We start from the raw sequence: 17373 nt of genomic DNA, 5'->3' as shown, positions 1-17373 counted from the left end.
AAGACAGGGTTTCTCTGTATAGCCCTGGCTGTCCTGAAACTCACTTTGTAGACCAGGCTGGCCTTGAACTCAGAAATCCGCCTGCCTCTGCCTCCCAACTGCTGGGATTAAAGGTGTGTGCCACCGCGCCCGGCTCTGATTGCTTATTTCTACTTTGTCTCGTCACTTAGAACATTTAGCACCTCATTCCAACTGTCTGTACCCAGGAAGCATGATATGGATGTAATCTGGGAGCCATCTTCTAAATTCTTAGTGGCCTTCATGGATGCTGGGCTTAGTGTTCCTTGTCCTTTTTCAATAAAACTAAAGCTTCATGCTGCAGCCTCAGGCTTTAAGAGTTATGTTTGTAGCTGAAGGTCAGCTCTTGAATGAGGTACTTTGGTAACATTTTAAAGTGTTGAGTCATAGCCGAGACTGATAAACACCTTATATATGTAACCGAATCCTCACAGCATTCTTATGGGACAGGTAGTATTATTTTAGAAGAAGAAAAACTTAAATCTTAGAGAAGGGTCAAATTCACACAGCTAATAGTGGACCTAGGTGAGTGCTTTACTACATCTTCATTTCTTTTTGTAGTGTTTATTATTGTCTACAAAGTCCAGTGAACTCTAGGCTGTCAACTAAAATTTATTAAGATTTAGCTGGCCAGTAAATTAGGCTTAATAAGGGTGAGCATGATAAAGATGATCTAGTCATCCTTGGGACTTAAGAACCTTTTTGTTTTTGTTTTCTGGATAAAATCGAGTGTTATTTTTAAAAGTGTTTAAGATGTAGACAAGTGAAAGTTACCTTGTAATATTATTTTTCTTAACATGTGGCAGGTTCATACACTTAGTTTTGCATAGTTCAGATGACATTAATTATATAGTGCTTTTATCTAGTTAGAAAATCATGAGGATCATTCTTTATCACTAAAATCCCGTTGAACGCTAATTCTCAACGTGAGGACATTAGCATTTCCTCAGGGTTGGAGTTTATGTTATTTTGCTATTATTGAGTGTAGTGAAAATTTTCTTTTCTCTTAAAAATTCAGAAACTAGATTATTGAAGTAACAGGCATGAACCCCTCTTTTATATTATTTTGCTATCATTGAGTGTGGTGAGATTTTTCTTCTCTCTTATTATAAATTCAGAAAGTAGATTACTGAAGTAACAGGCCTGAGCCTCCCTGGAAGTCGACGCAGACTTCCATGTTGACACTGGGGCTGATCTTTCATTTCACTTCAGCTGTACCCCAGTGTGTCACTGCATTGTCCCCTGTCCATATGGCTGGAGATCTGGAAGTCAGATTATTAAATCTTAAGTGGAAGATAACAGTGATAAGGCAATCAAGCTCTCTGGTTCTTTTGATTCCCTTCTTTTTCTCTTGCTGTCATTCTAGTCTTTGATGACTTACTTCTGTCTCTTAAAATTTCAGTTTTGTGCTCAGTCTTGACTATCTCAATGAAAAGTATGGAATAATAATAATAATAATAAAAAAGATGTATTAGTTGTTATCTTTCCATATCCTCAGATGAAAGATGCCTTGCAAATTCATGGTGCTTCTCAACCCTTGTTCCTAATGTCAAGAATTCAGGATGTAAAAGACTCATTTTTGAAGAGGCTAACAATATTATTTTTAGTTGACTAACCAGATCATGTAACATTAAGTTGTGACTTATGGCACACTGTTCAATATTCCCTAGTAAAAGCAAGGTTGATTGGCACCTAGGAGTAAAATTAGTTATGAAATAGCAGTGAAAATAACTTTATGGTTGGGGGTCACCATGACATGAGGAACTGTATTAAAGGGTCAAAGCATCAAGAAGGCTGAGAAACACTTACCTAGAGGTTTTATTAGTTCTACCACAATAGCAGCATAATTTTATTTCACATGTCCAGCCCTGGGTTTGTCTCTGGGCTATGTCAATTAGTGTTGACTGCTGCATGCTCCTTTTCATAGGCATTTCTGATCTTTGATCTCCACATTTGGGGTTTGTGGCTAATTCCCCTTGTTCCTTAACATTGTTAACATCAGCTTCCCCTCTCCCCACCTTTCTTAGAACCAGATTTCACTCCAGCTTGGCCTGACCACTCTTGTCTCCAGACGGGAACAGAGTTTGAAAGGCCTTCGTGAGCATGAGGGGGTACCTGTTACTTTATTTCCTCATAAGCATCCTTGGACCTGGCTCAGCAAACAATCTACCCCCAGAAGAATCTAACCTACCTGATGCAGTCCTGAGTTCTCATCAGAACCACCTCCCACCCTAGCAGCTGCAGTACCCTCTTCTGGACCCTGTGAAGCAACCCTGTGTGTTGGTGTGTAGGTTATGCTTTGTGCCTTGGACAATCCCCGTGAGACAAGCCAAGGCACTGTATTTCTACCTCATGGAGTATTCTCCTGGAATATGCTTTGTAGGAGAATAACTAACAAAGTAGAGGAATTCCAAGTTTAGCAGTAATGTGGCTTGGAACAGAGTCCCTAGCTGGCAGGATGCCAATCCTTAGTTTGTTGTGTGATGTCCTGGAAACATGAAAGACTAATAGATGCCATTTTGGTCTTACAAGTTGGCTTATTTGAAATTTACCTTTTAATTAAGCTCTAACTTCATTGTGGGCCACACTGGTTTTTCTCTATATTCACTCTTGTTTATTTAGAGGGACCAGGGTGACAGGTCTTCTGAAGCTACCATTGGCAAAGAGTAAGGTTATAGAATTTGCTGGCTAGTCACTGTTAGATAATTGCTCTTTGTGAAGACATTACTTTGAGGCCAAACAGAACCAGGGATTTAAAACTGTTCCAGGAACAAGGTGCTACAGTCTCAGGCTCTGGAAATGTCAGTCATTTATGTGTTCCAGGTGTACTTTTGTAATTATGTATGTGAGAGATATGTACATAATTGTCTGCCTCTCAGGAAGTAGGAAAACTAGAAGATACTATGACCTCAAAAAAAAAAAAAAAAAAAAAAGATAAAAGGTAAACAGCTAAAATCAGCTAGGGAATATATGCTTACCTCAAGTGAATCACTGTAGAAATGTGATTTTTTTTTTCCCCCTTGCCATCAAGCTTGTTTTCTGGATGGCTGCTGATATGGGAATCAAATGAGACCTTTGGAGTAAGGACTAAATTGGTTCCCATTGAAGTTTTCTGCATAGCAGATAGTGTGTAATATTTGCCTCCATCTGCTGCTTACAAGAGGGTTGTCCAGAGAACATCTCACAACTGTCTGAGGTTATTTACACTATCCATGTGATGTTTCTGTCTGGAGGAAGAATTGGGAGGCTCTAGAGCAGTTCTTCCTGCTTTCTTTTGTCTCCTGTAATTCTTATCATGGAGGCAATAGCCTGGAAATCGTTGTTAGTGAATGCAACCCAGTGGTCCCTGCCACTATCCCGGATTTTGGGTAAATAACCCCCCAATTTAATGTTTCTATGGGATAAATGAGTAGTAATCTAGTCTAGGCACTGCCTATGACCTTTCTTTGTAAAGGCTCCTCTTCAGTCACCCAGCATTCAAGACGGAGCCGCAGGGATGCCTTCCTCCCTTTGGCTGTGATGTCTGGCAGGACTGACTCCAGCTAGGAGGGGAAACGACCCTTAGTGCAGGCCTTTTCTCTCCTCCTTCAGGCCAGCTGAAAGTTTGAAATGCCACATGTGAAGGGCTTTTGCTGTTTGTAATTTTTTAAATGTAAACTTGATTTTATTGCTAATTTAAAAATAAATGACTTTATACTGATTGTAAAACAGCTCTGGGGCCATCTTTCTGCAATGTTTTGGTGATTTGGTGCCACCATGTGGTAACTTTTGGTGCCGCAGAAGCAATTGTCACTTGCTCTAGAAATATCTGTTAGAATGCTATTCAGAAGGCAGAGAGGACACTCACATCATGGTCTGATTCTAAGTGTCTAACCTGGAAACATTCTCTACACAAGCCAGATCCATCCGTTTTCCTTCTGCATTCCCTGTCCCTTCTGTCCCTCCACGTCTGGCCCCATCTGTCTCCTTTTTGTCAAAGTGTGTATCTGCACAGTGATGTCGTTTCTCATGTATTTCTCTCTCCTTGTGATGAGCAGAAGAAGATCATGATCATGATCTGCTGTATTATCCTTGCCATCATCTTGGCTTCTACCATTGGGGGCATATTTGCCTGAAAAAGGTAAGCTTTCTGGGGAGGGCCAGCTCTGCTGTCACTTACTTGACACACTTGTATTCTGGGTGCTCTGGGTGTCACCAAGATGCACAATAAGGAGTGGGTGAGGACTGGGTATAGGAATAGCTGAATTTTGGAGAAAACCAAGGAAAAGGGATGTTTTGGAGAGAAGTAGGTGAAGAACTATTGGGAGTAGGTGGTTAGTGAGGCAAGGTAGCAGTCTGCCTCGTGACTGAGCCTGGCAGTATCATGTTTCTCAACAGTGAGGGATGTCCATCCCTGTTGTAAAATCTTGAGCCCTTGTACCTGGAAATGGTTAATAGAATTAATTTTTGCATCGGACTTGCCTTAAAACCCCCTGCTTCCAAGGTTAGTACAAGCTCGTGCAGTTTTGAGAGTAGTTTCATACCCTGCAGAGAAGAGGTTACGGACGGCATCCTGGCCATGAACACCATGATGTGTAATATATGATTTTTCTTTCCATTTTCTCTTACTTCGTTCTGCTTTTACAGATGGGATCTCAACGGGCATCTCCACTCTTCCACGTCCGTGGTGCCATCATGTCTCCCTTCAGTCTTCCTCAGCTATGTCTCTTTTCATTAGGAAACTTACAACACAGGGCACCAATCAACTGTTTATTAAATGTTATGACAGATTTGACCAAATTAATGAAAATGTAGAATTGAAAGAGATAGGGATGAAGGAACAGGGAGCATGGCAATATACAGTTGGTTTAGATGGCCCTTAAAGGGCAGGCCTGCATGGTAGAGAAGCGTAATGGGTCCCTGTTTAGAGTACAACACACACAGCCTGAAGGCCAGGATGGTGGTGAAGAGACAGGCATTATAACATGCTCAACAGGGTCATAACTGAACTCAGTGAGGCTGTCTCTCAGATCATGGTACTCCCTACTTTTACTCTAATGGCTCTTCTAGGTCGCATTCTTAACCAACCACATGTCTGCTCCTTCTTTCAGGGTCCAAGAATAGTTTTTAATTCATAGATTGTTTAAGGATAGACACAACACTACCATGTCCCTACTGCTTAGCACACAGTGCCTGCCATTTTCAGATGTCTGCTTACTTATAGTCAAGCTTTGATTTCATTCATGGATGAGTCTTTGAGCTTGGCTTTTAACTCTTTAAGGTATCATTGGGAACATGATTTTTTATTAATTGGAGGCATATAGAAAAATATGGCAACACTCCTATTACCATACCTGTTAGTGTTCTGTTTTGAGGGATGGTGGTTATGTAGAAGCTGGCTTTCTATTGGTGGTATAAATTTCTATCAGTACTCTCATTTGTCAGAGATGATGGTTGGTCTCAGGATGGTGGTTCATTCAATAAATTCATTCCTCCAACAAAAGAAAGAAGTTTATACTATGACCCAGCTCCCAAACCAGCACACCATGTTATCTGGAACAATGGAAGGAAGCTGAGGGGATAAAGTGGAACGAGGCTGCTGCTTCAGCCCTCACCAGGTCTGTGGTAGAAGAGGCTGCAGGTCAGTGAAATGTGCAAGAAACTGGTCCAAACACATTTCTAACTCAAGTGTCACTGTGTTCCACTTTAAAAATAATTTACTTAGAGACTATTACATTTTATATTCATTAAAAATAAATGAAAATCTGGGTCTAACTTTTGAAAGTAAGTGTTAACTTACTTGAATGCTGGTTCCCCCAGAAAAACTGATTACTCTTGTTACGGATAAATGAAGCTGGCACCATGAAGTTTTGGATCACATGGGACCCTCAATTACCCAGCAGTGTGTGTGTGTGTGTGTGTGTGTGTGTGTGTGCTCCTAAAGGGACAGAGAGCCAAATGCCCCTCCTTAGCTGGCGTCAGATCTAGGAAGCACCGAAAGGGTCTCACCTTTTGTTATTAGTTCTCTTGCTAAATTCCTTGTCATATTCCATGTTCTCCCTTCTGAGACTGATAGAAGATGGGCAGCTGGGCATTAATAAATCTCTGTTGAACCCACTAGTTGTTGGGTACTAGTTGTACTGTTGTTTTTATCCTTGAATTACTCCAAAAAATACATTTGTAATAAGCAAAATGTCCTAGACTAGGTAGTGTACATATTACATTTCCAAAGCTGTGAACATGCAAAGACAAATTTCAGCTCTGGAGATATGCCAGGTTTGTTTGTTTGTTTGTGTTTTGAGACAGGATCTTGCTTGTAGATGTGACTGGCCTTGAACACAAATGAGATCCACCCATCTTTGCCTCCTGAGTGCTGGGACAGCTGGCTATCAAACTGTCCTTAGTCCTGTAAGCAACTGAAACTGACCAAAGAGAAGTTGTACCCTAAGGTTACATTCAAACTTTAATTAGAATCAACTAGGTGACACAGTTTTTCAGAAGTCACTCACTCATGTGCTTAGTTAAGATCCAAGAACCAGCAAAGACCCTCAGGACAGTAAAGGTGCAGATTGTCACTCAGGAGGCTGAGCACATGTTCCTTGTGCTTTCACTACACACGCTTGGGCATGTAGAATTTGCCCCAGTATCGCCCTTTCTGCGTCAAGTCATATGGGCTCAGGAATTTCCGTATGCCAAACATGTTGGCAGTGGCTATGTGCTCAAAGGTCCAGGGGTTTTGGTTGTTAAGTTCTCTTTCTTTTTGATTTTGGTGCATCCTCTCTAGAGTCTTACGGCTCACAGCCTTTGCCGGAAAGGGTAACTTGTGAGCAACTTGGTTCAGGATACCCTTTACCTCTTCAAATTCACACCGTCCACCCATCTCTACTACGAGGCAGCCAGTCTTCACAGGTGTCACATAGTGATCGATGGCACCTTTACCTCCCCCCATGCGCTGCCCAACACCTTTGCGAGTGATGGGCTTGAAAGGGGCTGGCACTCGCCAGATGGCAAACATGTTCTTGGGATCCATAAAGCGGTTAATTGTCAAGCGCATCATTTCAAAATGGCCCCAGTGGAGATAACCACCGCCAAGTGCCTAAAAATGAACAGAAAAATTAGAACACAGGGGGATTTAGAAAGTATGGCGTCTATTATCATGCCGCCTCTTTTATAGTAACTGGCTTTAAGTTGTAATTAGTAATATGGAGGAAACACCTAGGCTACAGTAATAAAAGACAGCAAGGATGAAATCACTCCCATGGAGAACCCAGGGAGGACTTTTTACAGATATGACACTGAAAGCTGAGGAGAGAATCCTAAGAACCAGTCAGAAGAGGACAGTCCCAGGTGGAGAAACATTGATGTAAATGCCCTGACACAACAAAGGGCTTGGTAGTTTAAGTAGAACCAGTGTAGCTGGGGTAGGGTAGGAATGCAGAGTGGGCATAAGGTTCTGAGAGGTCAGCAGCAGCACTCAAGGGTACAGTGCAGGTCAGGGAAGAAGGCTTTTCAACCATCACTCTGGCTGCCAGAACTGCTAGCACATAGCCACCCATGGCACTAACATTACTCTTTACAGAAACCACTGCATAGAAACAGTATGAAGCAGGTGTTCTAATTCTCAACCACACATACTTCATTTTTACCAGAGGCTTGAAAAGATCTTGTTATAACTGGGGAACTGACATAGCGCCTTTGCTCTTTGCTTTTACAGCAACCTTACCGCCTCTATAGTTCCAACCCATCTGAAATAGTAAGTGAACATCCTGCTGTAAACAACTTCTAATTTCAACTAAATGTTTTTTGAAATAGCAAGATAAAAATCTAACCTTGCTAGATTTTTGTTAACACACTTTCACATGGATCTGAACCATCTACCTGTTCAGTGAATACCTGTTGTATAGGCTACCTGCTTGTTGGCCACTAGGTTATTGGATCCTTTGACACATTATCACAGGGCTTATAGACAGAATTCAGTGCAAACTCTCAAGCATCTAGTATGGGACTCCTGTGTTTTCAATCCTACACTGTAGAAAAATATATAACTCATGTTTCCTTGGGAACCCAGTAGCCTAGTTCTATATCTATTTAAAGAGCAATTGGAATGTGGATGTAGGTGTGGCAGTTCTAATATGGAGGAAGAGACTAGAATCAACTCAAAGAGAAGAAAACTTTGTTAATCTCTTTTGTCACTCACCAAAATTGCAAAATTGCCTTCTGTAAAGTCAGTGGCTTCAGTTGAAGGCCCCCGTATGTCCTTCAAATTTTTAGGTTCTCTTCTTACTTTTGGCACAAGTGGGACTCTTTCAACAAATTTAAGCTTGGACCTTTCAGGGATGGAGACATCTAGCAGGAGCAAAGACAATCAAGAATAAGTGAAGGTGCACGACGCAGAGGGCCTAATGAGTAATAATTCCAGCGGTTAACCATTTGCCTCTGGATGTTTCTAGTGATACTGGACTCTTTCAGCTATAACAATGCTTACACAAATGTTTCTCAGCCAAATTCACTTATTACCCCCACTGTATGTTCAGTCCCTATTTGTAGGGACTGTTCTCAATTATTACTTCATTCACTGTTAAAGCAGCTTTGGTATTTTGAGACTCTCTTTTTTTAAAAAAACATCCCAACTGCAGTCTCCCCTCTTCCCCCATCCCAATCTACTCACTCCTGTTTCTATTCAGAAAAGGGTAGGCCTCCCATGAATATCAACCAAACGTGGTGTATCAAGTTGCAGTAAGACTAGGCACCTCCTGTCGTATTAAGGCTGGATGGGGCAACCCAAGATGAGGAAAAGGGTCCCAAAAACTGTCAAAAGAGTCAGAGACAGCCCCCTGTTAGGAGTCCCACATGAAGACTTCGCTATACACCCACAACATGTATGCAGAGGGTTGAGACAGTCTTAATGGGTGTCATATGATCACTGTGTAACCTCAAACCTGCAGGAAGTGCTCTACTGAGTGCTGTCACAATGCCTGGTAACCTTTATATTTTTTTAGGGCTTCAACAGTAAACAAATGGGGGGAATGCAAAGTGAAGTATTAGAAATTGAAAACAAGGGGCCCATGAGACGTCCCAACTGGTAAAAAGCACTGCTTGCCCATCTGGGTTGGAGCCTTAGGGCCCACGTGGTGGAAGGAGAGAACTGACTCCCATAAGTAGTCACTGACCTCCACATATATGCCTTGAGACATATGCACCCACACAAGTACATGCATACAAAACAAATAAAAGGCAATTAAAAATAAAAAGAATTGAAAACAGGAGTATACATAATTTTCAGCTAGGCCAGGAAACATAATTGGGCAGGTGGTATTCTAATCTCTACTTTAAAGAGGAGGAACTTCAGTTAAAACATCAAAGCCAGAAGCATGTTCTTAAAAAACAACAACAACAAACCAAAACTCACTGCTCCTCTAGATTGCAATGGAGGGACAGAATACTATACCATTAAAACAAAACAAACAAAAAACCCTTCTGTTGTATTTTTCTTGGTAAACTTACAAAGTAGGATTTTTCTTGTCAGTATTTTAACATCTTTATCCTCTATATGACATCCTGGGGAAAACAACTGTGACTCATAAAAAAAATTAAATATGAGAAAGAATGGCTCCATGATAGAATAAACAAAACAGGAAGCCTCAAAGGGCCATCAGATCATCAATGGAATAATAAAGTTGCTGTTCACAAAAGCTACTCTCCCCTCACTATGGGCAGCTACTGTGAGACCTGGTAATACGTTCTTACATCTGCAAGTCAGTATGCACGTCTAAGCACACACAGCACCTTATTTATTAAAAATGTTAGGAGTGTTTTGTCTGCATGTATTAATGTGCAGAAGAGGATGTAGGAACCCCTGAAGCTGGAGTCCCAGATGGTTATGAACCATCTTGTGGGTTCTGAGAATTGAACCTGGGTTCTCTGCAAGAGCAACAAGTGTTATTAACTGCTGAACCATTGCTCCAGCCCACACAGTAGTTTAACAGTTCTGTGCCGAAGACCCTCAGATGTCCAAGCCATTTGCAGTTTTGGAGATTTTAGTTCATTAAAAAGTTAGATGTACAGGACTGGTTACTATTGCTAAGTGTCTGCATATCTGTACTATTATTTAGGAGATAAAAAAATCTGATAAATGCCCAGTTAGTGCTGACTGGGTAGATCATGGGCCACACATCAGTGGTAGGATGCCTGGGAACTAGCCCAATCGTTATTTGCTTTGCAACATCGAGGGGCTTCGCTGCAGTTTGCCTTCCTTACATATATTTGTTGAATCACTCAACGGAGGGAGGGAGCACAAACACACCTTCGATGCAAAAGGCATCGAGAAAAATAAGTGGAAATGACAGGTACTCACCTTCAAAAGTTGGAACTGGGAGGAGCGTCTTCAGACCAGCTCTGGTGGGAAGGGCTGCCCAAGAATCTACAATGACAAATCAATCCATTACTGTTACACTCTGATCACTCCAGACAGAGGTGTCTAGAAGCACGGGGGTACGAGTTCCACTAAATGGGCTTCCAAGGAAGCAACTAGGCTCACGGAGCACCGTCTCCCGCACATGACCAGGACCTAGGCCTCCGCATAGTGGAGGTGGAAGAAGTAAGGAAAGCGCAGGACCTATGGAAGTAAGCATAGACTCTGGAATGTGGGGAGGAAGATCAGGGAAATGCCTTTTTGAAAGATGAAACAGGTTTTCTGACCTGAAAAGTGCATCCGCAGGAGCGGCGCGGGGGCGCGCGTCAGCAGCCTCCACATGGCCACGCGTGTGCTGCCGGGTCAGGTTTCTCTCAACCACAACAGTGGCTTTTCCCAGTTCAGAGCTTTGCCGGCCGGCGGACACAAGACAGGAAGTGACGTCATTCTGTCCCACCTTTTATAGAGACCGGACGGAAGTAGCGGAAACTTGAGCCCAGCACCTGGTTCTGGAGCAGGTTATCTGCGGGTTAAAGGTCCCACACGCCAAGCCACGCCCGAGGTGTTTCAAGTTTCCGCCAGAGTCTTCTCAGTTTTTTTTTTTTTTTCTGTTTAGTGACAGCTCTGGGTTTTCTCCTTGGTGTAGAAAGCTGTGAAAGCCCGAGGTTTTGTAAGAAGTTGTTCCCTTAACTTTCCGTACATTTATGTCTCTTCTCTAGGGACATAGAAAGATGCTATTGATTTGTCATTGGCTTATTTACTGTGCGCTTTCTGAGTTTGGTCTTGACAAATCTATCAAAAGAGCTGTAGCTGAAGTTTTCAAGGTAAAAGCACTGGCTTGGGCATTCCCAACCAGCTTGGTTCGATCCCCTGTCCTTTTACTTTTATAATTAAAAAAAAGATTTATTTATTTATTATATATAAGTACACTGTAGTTGTCCTCAGACACACCAGAAGAAGGCATCAGATCTCATTACAGATGGTTGTGAGCTACCATGTGGTTTCTGGGATTTGAACTCAGAACCTCTGGAAGAGCAGTCAGTGCTCTTAACCGCTGAGCCATCTCTGCAGTCCCACCTGTCCTTAATATGCTAATTAAAAGAAAGTAACCTTGAAAAGCCATTCATTTAAGGTAGCTTCATTTGGAATAACAAATGATGGACTCCAATGACCATTCAAGATCATCTTCATGGCCCTGATATGAGCTTTAAGCGATTTATTTATTTATTTGAGACAAAATCTCTATGTAGTTCTGGCTGTTCTAGAACTCACTATGTAGATAGGCTGGCCTCGAACTCACAGAGATCTATCTGCCTCAGCCTACACAGTGTGGGATTAAAGGCATGTACTACCACTCCTGGCACCTTTACGTTTAACTAGTGGACAAACTGGGGCATCGAGTAGGGAGTCGGCTAAAAAGTATGCATAATTAAGCAGTCCTGGTCTAGGCTGATCATTGCTTCAGTTTTGGTTCGGTATGGTGGTCATCTCAAACTGGCATAGATTAACAGGATTAATTTGTTTCTATAAATGATCAGTTGGGTTCAAGATTTAGCCCTGTCTTCACAGAAGAGGGGTAATGTTCTGTCTTCAAAGTTTTCCCTTTAAGAAAATCCAAGAGAAGGAGCTGGAGGGATGGCTGGGTCGTTAAGGGGATTGGCTGCTGTAGTGAGTGGACCACACCATAATTTAATAAAGAAGGGAAATGAAATAATGTATAATTATCCTTTTAGAAATGTTGGACACATTATTTTTCCTGAGGCTGGAGCTTTGTAATGATTAGAACAAGAGGATTTGCATCTAAGCTTTTAGGAGACAGATGGGATTAGCAAACGAGACTGATGCCTGTTGTGTTTAAATCATGTTAAATCTGTGTGCTCTTAAGAATTAATTTCACAAACAGTAAGTACAGCCTTCAATGCTTGTGGATAAGATATACTGGGGAAATTGCTTACAAATCTATTCACCTGTGCAATACATCTGCTTCCCAAGTATTAATAGACTTTACAAATCCACCCCGAGGACATAATTTAACTTGTTTATTGATACTCCCCCTTCTGCGCTGGCAAAAGGCCACATTTTGAAAGACCTGAGAGAGGTCAGAACTCCAAGTCCCCTCTTTTTAAAAGAGATGTAATTCATTCCACGACAGGTGCCACCCATCCCAGGAAGGTCAACAAAGGTGTGATCAGAGGCAAGCACCTTGACTGGGAGGAGTCTAAAGATGAAGAAATGAAGACCCTCCTCCTTCCGGTCTTATCTTCACTATTACCTCTCTACTTAAAATAGCACTGAGCCGAGGGGCAGTTTCCACTAAGGTTAATTCAGTGTTGTATTATGTAGTTTTGGGCATTTAGATTTTGAAATTATGTTCTTTGTAACTATAAGGGACAATTTAAAAAGATATTTGCATATAAACAAGACATTTACGTCTATGTGCAGGTGCCCACACTGGCCAGAAGAGGGAGCTGTAGTTGCTTCTCGGATGCTTGTAAGCTGCCCGTACAGGCCCTCTGAAAGAACAGCAATTGCTCTTAACAGTTGAGTCATCTCTCTAGCCACTAGCAGTTGCCATTCTTAAGTGGGAGAGTAATGAAGAAACACAATAGCAGCAAGAAATAGCAAAATATCAGCCCAACCCTTTCTGCATAAAGGTAGTGAACAAAAGCTGGGTGAAATAGTTGACTAAAGTTGATGTCTGATAACATCTTCCAGTCTAATGGATTATAAATCACATAGTGGCGAAATGTCAGTTTTCATTTCTTCATTGATCAGTGATATCTAGCTGTCTTAGTCAGGGTTTCTATTCCTGCACAAACATCATGACCAAGAAGCAAGTTGGGGAGGAAAGGGTTTATTCGGCTTACACTTCCATACTGCTGTTGATCACCACAGGTTGCAGGACTGGAACTCAAGCAGGTCAGAAAGCAGGAGCTGGTGCAGAGGCCATGGAGGGATGTTCTTTACTGGCTTGCGTTGCCTGGCTTGCTCAGCCTACTCTCTTATAGAACCCAAGACTACCAGCCCAGGGATGGTCCCACCCACAGGGGCCTTTCCCCCTTGATCACTAATTGAGAAAATGCCTTACAGTTGGATCTCATGGAGGCATTTCCTCAACTGAAGCTCCTTTCTCTGTGATAACTCAGCTGTGTCAAGTTGACACAAAAATAGCCAGTACACCAGCTTTCCCCCATGCTTTCGATTTCAATGTTTGTGATTTGCTTGTATGTATGTTAGTTTGTTTTTTATATGCACTTGTTCATGTTTTTATTATCAATTCAAAACTGTTTGTTATGTCTCATAGGCAGATTCCTGGTTTTAATTTGTGTGTATGTGTGCTGAAACTGGAAAGGGGACCAATAGGAGGAGAAGTCTTAAGAGAGAGAGTTGGGGAAGGAGAAAAGAGAAGAACAAAGGATAGCAGAATACATGTGACATGAAAGGATGAGAGGGAAATGGAAAGGTACCAGCAGAGGACGGGACAGGGAGAGGATCAAGAAGAAAATGTTTGTGAACGCCTCATAACAAAGCCCATTCCTATGTATACGAATTTAAAAAGAATGCTTATTTTAAAGCCTGTGTTATGTGTTGAATTTCCTAACTACTGCCTAGTTTTATAGATTGAAACCATCTTTCCCACTCTGCACACTTGCCTTTTCTGTGTCTCCACTGGAAGGGGTAGAAGGTTTAATCTATTTGGTTCCAGCTTCTTTTCTTTTCTTTTCCTTTCCTTTCTTTTCTTTTCTTTTTTCTTTTCTTCTTTCCTTTCCTTTCCTTTCCTTTCTCTTTCCTTTCTTTTCTTTCTTTCTTTCTTTCTTTCTTTCTTTCTTTCTTTCTTTCTTTCTCTTTTTTCTTTTTTTCTTTCTTTCTTTTCTTCTTCTTCTTTTTGGTTTTTCGAGACAGGGTTTCTCTGTGTAGCCCTGGCTGTCCTGGAACTCACTCTGTAGACCAGACTGGCCTCGAATTCAGAAATCTGCCTGCCTCTGCCTCCCAAGTGGTGGGATTAAAGGCGTGTGACACCACTGCCTGGTGGTTCTAGTTTCTTAAGAGGGTGTTGTACATAGGTCACTTACATGCCTAATCAAAGTCACATACAACTGTGTACACTTCTTTTTTTTTTTGCCATAGGCATAGAAGTTTAATCCATTTCTCATACAAGAAGGTAACAGCAAGTAGTAGAAAGGTGATCATGTATTGTGGCTTCAAGGGACCTCATGCACAGGGCAGCAGATGACTGGCCCTAGAACCTGCCCACCCACCCCCACAAGCTACTACAGTGGCTCCGGTGAATTGAGTCCTGAAAAGATACTTCCCAGCGAATGCACCCATAGTGAGGAGAGTAAGGGGTTCTCTCCTGCCCACCCTCGACCAGATAGAGCAGTGCAAGGTGATGAAGCCTCTGGAAGAACAGTTTTATATAGTTTCTATGACAACGCACTTCCTTTGGGCAGTACTTAATGCAGATTCTGCCCTCGAGGAGCAAGGCTCCTGTAGTGGGTCTTCCTCACTCTGCTGCTGTAGTGGAGTGGACACTGGGCCCTCTGCAGGGCTAGCAGCTGAGTCATCAGCCTAGCAGAAATATCCACACTAAGTACAAGGTTTACTTGCTAAAAAGGAAGGCTTAGCTAGTTTCAGTTCCTCATGAAGTGTTATTTCCTGTTGAAAAGCAAAAAACTAAGCCAACCCTCTATAAAATTGCCAGTCCTCAACCAAGGCCTCAGTTATGGGATAAAGGTCTCTCTCTCTCTTCAGTGCTCCTCTCCAGGGGTTCAGGGTTCTACTCGACACCCACAGGCTTCCACAGATGGCTAAGAGCCATGGCCTATATGGATCAACCACCCACATACTCAGTACAGTCAAGGGCAAAGGACAGAAAGCTGTGAACATGAAGCCTGAAGCAAAGGTTCCACTCAGCAGACCAAACAAGACCACACACTGGGGTTGGCTGTACCCTACAGCTGGTGACCCAGGTACTAGCAGAACATAGGAATACTGGCTTCATTGCAGATCCCTATTCACACCCCAAAGTAAAGGCTTAAGCTCACTCAGCTATGTGTAGGATTTCAGGGGCTCAGCTCCACTCCCTCCCTGCTCGGCCTCTGGGGATGATGATGGGCTGAAGCTGTGGGGACCATCTCTGCCCATCTGTGCTGTGAACTCTGCAAGAGTTCTTCTGTAAGAAACAAGGAGGATGCCACGTCTCCTTCCTTATCTAGGTCCTCAAAACCATTCCCATGATCCTTCCTGGACACATAGCACTTCGGATAGCAGGGACCAGCAGTTGCTTGCAGTGCCTGAAGACTGGCAAGGGCACGGTCAGCTAAACAAGCCACTGGTCTCACTGTGTGGGATAATTAATTAGTCCTTGGGGAGGTTGGGGGTGGGATAGGCAGGTCAGAGGGGTCTACACCCCAGATCTCCTGGGTGTATTCAGTGATGGTTTGGTCACTGGAGAACTTGCCAGAGCAGCCTATATTCCTGATCACCTTTTCAGTCCACTACTTGGAATTTCGGTATAGATGGTTCACTTGGGCCTGGCATTGGATGTAGGCTTCATAGTCTGCAAGTACCTTGAATGGTACATCAGCATGTTAGCCAAATCCTTGAAGCAGTCTGGATCTTTGGGAGAAAAGAAGCCACTGCTGATCTGATGCACAGCCTGCCTCAGCTCAGGCAGGTGCTCATAGAATTCTCTGGCATTGTACCCTTTCTGGTCCAGGGCCTCAACATCTTCTACCCACATACCAAAGATGAAGAGGTTTTCCTCTCTGGCCTCCTTGGCCATCACCACATGGTGCCAATGGTGAGTGTTCCATTGAGCTTGACCTTCATGTTGCCTGTGCCCGAGGCTGTGTACATTTCTTACTTGGGGAAAACATCGTCCTTTTTGTCTCCCCCCCCCCCCCCCCCCCCCCTCTCTCTCTCACACACCCCCACACACACCCCCCCCCCCCCCCCCCCCCCCCCCCCCCCAGCATTACAAAAATATATCTGACTGGCTACTCCTCCAAAGTTTAGCTTTACTATCTATGGCCATTAGAGGGCCCAATATGTCTGTATAGTCAGACACCCTAGCAGAGTGAATTCTTGAGCGAAAAGAATGATGTAATACTGAGTTTGTGCATGCATTTGTGATCTGCTAGGACAGTTACATTTGAATTCACTTTTTGTATTCCAGCTGGTATGTATTTGTTATTGTTATACTATTATAGATAACTTAGATATCTTAAAGGGGTCTCTCTCCTCTTTCTCAGTGTGTATCCCGGTCTGGCTCACTCACACTTTGGATTCTGCACCCTTCTGTCTGTTGGGATTACAGGTGGGCACCACCATGCCTGCTGAGATGACTATTAACCTTTTCTAAACTGAAGATAGACCAGGCTCCTCATTTTGCCAAAGAGGAAGCTGGTGTTTTAGTTGGGTACTTGCCCAGGCAAGCCATTGTGTTTATTACATGCATGATCAGAATGTGGCTCAGTCTTTTGGTTCCCAATCCAGATTTCTTCTCACACCGTTTGAAGACTATTGCGTTATTTTTGTGTATGTTTGGTTTAGGTGGGTGTACATTTTTGGATGTGCTTGTCCATGTACACACATGTGGAGGCCAGAGACTAACATCAGGTGTTTCCTAGAGTGTGCTCCATCTTAGTCTTGTAGACAGGGTCTTTAACGGAAACTGGATTCTGTTGTTCAGGTTAGACTGCCTGGAAAGTAAGCCTCCAACATGTGCCAGTCTCTGTTTCCCCAGTGCTGGAGTTGTGGATGTTCACAGATACCATGCCTGACTATTTTATGTGCGTGCTGTGGAGCCAGACTCACTTCTTCATGATGAGGCAAGCACTTTACCCACCTATCAACCTCTTGATCCTTAGGAACATTTTTTTACATTTTAAATTTTATTTTATGTGCATGGGTGTTTTGCGTGTCTTTATGTATGTACATACACATCTGTATATCATGTACAT

General features: G+C 42.8%; 2 protein-coding genes across 6 annotated transcripts in view; one reads left to right on the top strand and one right to left on the bottom strand.

The window, feature by feature from the left end:
• The window catches only part of Stx3 (syntaxin 3), a 43595-nt gene extending 37478 nt beyond the window's left edge, over window positions 1–6117 (top strand). For 2 of the 5 annotated variants that reach the window (XM_021151484.1, XM_021151486.1), the window contains 2 exons: window positions 4056–4138; window positions 4645–6117. In XM_021151484.1, coding sequence (XP_021007143.1) covers window positions 4056–4133 — 78 coding nt within the window. In that variant the 3' untranslated portion in view covers window positions 4134–4138; window positions 4645–6117. Of the gene's footprint in view, window positions 1–2045; window positions 2952–4055; window positions 4139–4644 lie in introns of those variants that run through there. The other 3 variants (XM_021151483.2, XM_029472576.1, XM_029472575.1) reach the window with 2 other exon arrangements.
• A 320-nt stretch (window positions 6118–6437) lies between these two features.
• Window positions 6438–10845, bottom strand: Mrpl16 (mitochondrial ribosomal protein L16). The gene is made up of 4 exons (XM_021151487.1): window positions 10696–10845; window positions 10352–10417; window positions 8195–8343; window positions 6438–7093 (listed from the first exon to the last, which is right to left on the bottom strand). Exons 1-4 carry the CDS (start codon window positions 10748–10750, stop codon window positions 6608–6610), a joined length of 756 nt encoding a protein of 251 aa, XP_021007146.1. The 5' UTR covers window positions 10751–10845; the 3' UTR covers window positions 6438–6607.
• Window positions 10846–17373: the final 6528 nt, after the last annotated feature.

This window comes from Mus caroli, chromosome 19 (assembly GCF_900094665.2).
Source record: "Mus caroli chromosome 19, CAROLI_EIJ_v1.1, whole genome shotgun sequence".
Classification (NCBI taxonomy): Eukaryota; Metazoa; Chordata; class Mammalia; order Rodentia; family Muridae; genus Mus; species Mus caroli.
This window is presented reverse-complemented; position numbering and strand designations above follow the sequence as displayed.